General features: G+C 34.8%; 1 protein-coding gene across 2 annotated transcripts; it reads right to left on the reverse strand.

Annotated features, from left to right (window-relative positions):
* Positions 1-1431: 1431 nt before the first annotated feature.
* Positions 1432-5081, reverse strand: LOC129240796 (aldo-keto reductase family 1 member B1-like). Of its 2 annotated transcripts, XR_008582104.1 has the most exons (6): positions 4844-5081; positions 3056-3198; positions 2513-2996; positions 2237-2445; positions 1985-2152; positions 1432-1624 (listed from the first exon to the last, which is right to left on the reverse strand). XR_008582104.1 is itself a non-coding variant. In XM_054876788.1 (5 exons), exons 1-5 carry the CDS (start codon positions 4910-4912, stop codon positions 1579-1581), a joined length of 951 nt encoding a protein of 316 aa, XP_054732763.1. In that variant the 5' UTR covers positions 4913-5080; the 3' UTR covers positions 1432-1578. The 2 variants fall into 2 exon arrangements, 1 of the variants encoding a protein (XP_054732763.1); XM_054876788.1 differs by lacking the exon at positions 1985-2152 and having other exon boundaries at positions 4844-5080.

The raw sequence follows: 5081 nt of genomic DNA on the forward strand, positions 1-5081 counted from the left end.
TACTGATTTTTTGCTTATTTTAAGAAAGTTGTGGCTGTCATGAATGCCGGGCCCAGACATGCGTCAAAAAAATTCTTAAAACCGATATATAACGGTGCTTAATAATTCACCTTTCAAAAACTTTATTTTTTTAAAGTTTAAAATATTGAAATTACTCCAAGGCTTTGCCTTCTTAATGTAACTACCATAACAGTTAATATTAAAATGATAGTGCCATAAAACGACAAGCGCTGAAATCGACCCCAATGTATTCTAATGCAGAGGGAACACGCTTGAATTAAATTACCACCAGCTCGAAATCTTGAGTGAACAAGCCAACAGAAATTGTGTAACCAGGTTCAACTGATCGCACTTAAGTATGTCTGCCATGGGACGGAGAGGAGCAGCACTCCGGTCATCATCTGTCATGCAAAGCAGTTTGTAAAGTGCCAGCCTGTGCATTTCAATGAAAAAAATAAACAAAAGAATTGGAGCAGTCATAAAAGTAGGTATAAATTTACATCTAACACGAAGCAGAGGTGCTTACAAGGATATAGACGTGAGTATATTCACATAAGTGATGTCAATGTTAGACAATAGCGAAAATGTGCATGTGTTTCGATCAGGTTGGCTTCTCGTACATATGAGCACGCTTGTGTTAGTAAATCAGTATTAGTTGGAATGCAAATTGTTAAACTAAGAGTAACTCAAGATGCTTCCAATCAAATCATAGCAAACGCAGTATCAAAATGCCGTATATGTATGTTGATTCATTCGGTTGCATATGCCATTGTTGGGCGCATCTCAGCTGTAACAGGTTTTACACATTTAAGCTGAGGTTTTTATTATTCCCTGAACAGTTGACGTCGCACGGTCACACTCGCAGCAAGGTAACTTTAATGGAGTTAAAACAAAAACACGTGCATATTTAAAAACAATAAATTAAATATATATAATTGGCCAGGACACCAAATGCACCTCAATACTGTGAATAAAATTCAAGTTGAAAGAACTGAGATCGGTTGGTGCATAGATATGATGGGGATATTAGCGTGTATTATTAAATTTCTAGCACCATTCGAAATCAGTGCTTTTAGTTGAAATTGTCAACCGTTAAATGACTAAATTTTGTAAATGTAGTATATTAGTGAATTATAAAAACGTAACATATTTGTACGTAGATGCATACAAGCCAGTAATTTAAAATTGGCAGTGAGTCAACTTAAGGTGAAAAAGCAATGACTACCTACACATCTGCTGCAAAGAAGCCATACAACTGACTTTACTCCGATGGCCAAGTTTGTTTATGATTATCTAAGCGGAATTTGCTCTGTAGATGCCAGCACAAATAACAAAATACTAACTCGAATTTGGACCCTATGAAAAATGTTATATTAAAAACAAATGTCAGAATTACGAAAAGCCCTGACTTTTTTTTATCTTAGTGTGCAATTTTTTGTGTAAATTCCTGTGTATTTATTAACTCAATGCAGTACAATAGTTTAAAATCTTTTATATACGTAAGTATGTATATACACACATATATGAGTGTATTTTATTCCATTTAAAGGTAACTTCAAAACTCCTCCGCAACATTTCTTAGTATTCATCGTTGGCGAATGGATGATATGGATGTGTTCGATGGCTGGAAGTAGTAAAAACGGTTATTAAAGACTTTTATTTTGAAGTTGTCGAAATATTATTAAAATTTTTCATAACGAATGAATAAGCGGCAACACTGCTACAACAACAATTTAACTCAAAAAATATCAAGCGAATAATACCAAGCAGCAAATGGTTAGAAATGCAAAAAAAAAAACCAAATAATATTATAAAATTAACTCAAAAAATATCAAGAGAATAATACCAAGCAGCAAATGGTTAGAAATGCAAAAAAAAAAAAACAAATAATAAGTGCGATAAAAAGAGTGTGCGTTATGCAACGGCTTCAGCAACAAATGTATTAGAATAGTTGGGTTCCATAATCTTTCTGCGGCAAACTTACTGATAAGATATTGAACTCGTTGAAAATCGCAAATTTAACTGCTGGTAAAATAATGTAATTCACTCTCAATATGAGTAGTTTCTTTTCGAACACGCACAAAATACTAATATTATCCTTATGCAACATTAGAACTCATCATTGAAAGGATAATGCTTATGCCCAGCATCGCTATTTGCAAATTTGAAAAAAATAAGATATTTTATATGTATAATAACTTCATCACTCTTCAGTATTGATCGACGCTTCACTTACTTGTCCAAAGGCACGAAACGACCGTTGCAATTAAAACCATCAATGGTGGCAATATCATCTGCGTTTAACTCGAAATTGAACACGTCGAAGTTCGATGCAATCCGGCTCTTGGTCACAGATTTTGGTATTACAATGTTACCGAGTTGCACTTGATAGCGAATGAGAATTTGAGCTGGAGTCTTACCGTACTTTTTAGCAATAGCAAGAATCTAAACAAAATCAAGTGGGTATAAATGAGCAATCTTTTAGTACTTGAAATTCCAGGTCAGCACTTACTTTAGCGTCTTCCAATAAAACGGGATCTTCAGGCTTTGCCCATGGGCGATTTGGTGAACCCAAAGGACTGTAAGCAGTAATAGCAATATTCTTTGATTTGCAGAATTCAATCAGCTTTTTTTGTGTTAAATATGGATGACATTCGATTTGGTTTGTTACTGGAGAAATGGTTGCAACCTCAAGCACACGTTCAACCTGACGCTTGTTGAAATTCGATACACCAATAGACCTAACAAGACCAGCCTCTACAAGTTTTTCCATTTCCTTCCATGTGTCAACATAATCAACATCCGAGTAAGCCACATTTCCGAGATCATCATTTGGGAACAATTGGCCACCCTCTTTGTATCCCATAGGCCAATGGATCAGGTACAAGTCAAGGTAATTCAATCGCAAATTTTTCAAGGTAGTTTCGAGTGCGCCGCGTACTAATTCAGGACTGTGGAAGGTGTTCCACAATTTACTTGTGATAAACAACTCTTCGCTACAGATTGGAAAAAAATATTGAAATGCATGTGTTCCGTTGCAAATAGAGACACCTACCGTTTCACAACACCTTCCGCTATTTTAGTTTCAATCCCCTCACCAACTTCGTCTTCATTTTGATATACGTGAGCGCAATCTATATGGCGATAACCAATGTCGATAGCATCTTTTACGGCTTGGACAACTTCACCCTTGGGACTCTGTTAAATGTTATATTTAAATTTATATTAAATGCTTGTCACATAATCAAATATTTAAAAAAATGTATTTTGCAGCGCACGTCTACACATATACGTATATGATAAATAATATCACTGAGTCATAGTGACGAAATTGTGTTAAATTTTGAATAAGCTTGCAAAATGATTTAAAAAAATCGCACAAAATAGCTAATTACGTTAAATAAAAAATCATTGGCATGAGGTAAGGCCTACATATTCAGTTGGCGAGTTCTTGAGAACTAGGTAATAAATCAAGCAGAAAAAAAATTTGGAGTTAAGTTATTGTATGAATGTATTTGCAATTACTACATGATTTAAACCCTTTTAATGATTATACATATTTCTCTACACAAAGCATATGTACGTGCATAAGTAAGCTGTCAACTTTGGAAAATGTACAATTGCTCACATAATTATTACGAGCGGAAAGAACTGATAACCCACCTCCTATATTGGTCCCACTGGTAATTTATAACACAATTAATTCCAATTAGAATGACGTATATATATATACAGCTTTTAAAAACTAGTTCTTATCTACATATATTTTTATACTTGGAATCACGACCGAGATGATTTGGCTATCACAAAATGTCGCATGATAGAAAACCTGAATAGTAGGATCTTTTTTCTCTGTCTCGAAAATTTTAGGCAGTGTTGGGGTGTCTACTTAATAAAATTATAGTGCGAAAGACTATAACGTCTACAGTACCAAATGTTATGAAGTACTTTTAACACAAAATTAAACAAGTAAAAATGTTCGATAAAACTTTTATGCTGATTACAACGGGACTTAACTGTGTATGCGGAAACTAAAAATGGAGGACATATCGAAGGTCAAAAGACAATTTTACCGGTTAAAAAACTAAATAAAACATTAGAAAAATAGTTAAAATACCTCCGAAACAGTGCCTATATATATATATATATATATATATATGTATGTGTGTATGCATGTATAATTGGCGCTTACACTTCTTTTTGCGATTTTGGCCGCGCTCCTCCTCCTATTTGTGGCGTGCATTGATGTTGCTCCACAAATGAAGGGATCTACAGTTTTAGCCGACTCCCAACGGCAGATATATTTTTTTATGGGGAGCTTTTTGATGGCAAAAATACACTCGGAGGTTTGCCTTTGCCTGCCGAGGAGTGACCGCTTTGGAAAAAGCTTCTTCATTTTGGTATTTCACGGAGATGTGAACCTACGTCTTCCGGAATGGAATGGAAGTCACACACCAACTTATTTGGCTACGGCGGTTGCTTTACTAATACTAAAAAGATTTAGTCCAATATCAATTAAAATGTTATTCGCATATCACTAGAAAAGGATGATTTATATTGAATTACATGAATTCTTTTCACCAGGTATCACTACCGACAATGTACTATCGCAAAGAAACTGCGACTTGCGCAACTTATCAGAGTAATTGCAATGCTATTCAAAATGCCCGGTTTCAATATAAAATCACATCCTCCTCCAAGGTCAAGTATGATGAAGCAGTCTTACCACTACACGCACTACTCATAGATTTGCCTATTACTAATCATTGAAATGCCACGATTACAGATACACACATCACATATATTTATTTCTGATATTTATATAAACTGTTTTCATACTTACGCCCCAAGTACCAAGCCCAACTATCGGAATTTTCTTTCCATTATTCAGTACGATATCGGGAACCGGCATTTTGCTTACAGTCAATTAAAATGTCCTTGAAAATAATAGGAAGAGGATGTAGCAGAAATTCTATGAAGCAGGAATCGCAAGTCTTAAATCAAAACTTGCCCAATTTATGCTAAAATAATATAAAATTTATACTGTAAAGAAATTACTGAACGCCAACGACCAGCTGGAC

The sequence above is a fragment of the Anastrepha obliqua genome, chromosome 3 (assembly GCF_027943255.1).
Source record: "Anastrepha obliqua isolate idAnaObli1 chromosome 3, idAnaObli1_1.0, whole genome shotgun sequence".
Lineage (NCBI taxonomy): Eukaryota > Metazoa > Arthropoda > Insecta > Diptera > Tephritidae > Anastrepha > Anastrepha obliqua.

Coding starts and splice junctions, on each gene's coding strand:
- LOC129240796 (XM_054876788.1), bottom strand. CDS start 4,912: ATGCCGGTTCCCGATATCGTACTGAATAATGGAAAGAAAATTCCGATA. Junction 3,199..4,843: donor TTGGGCTTGGTACTTGGGGC/GTAAGTATGAAA, acceptor AACATTTAACAG/AGTCCCAAGGGTGAAGTTGT. Junction 2,997..3,055: donor GCGGAAGGTGTTGTGAAACG/GTAGGTGTCTCT, acceptor TCCAATCTGTAG/CGAAGAGTTGTTTATCACAA.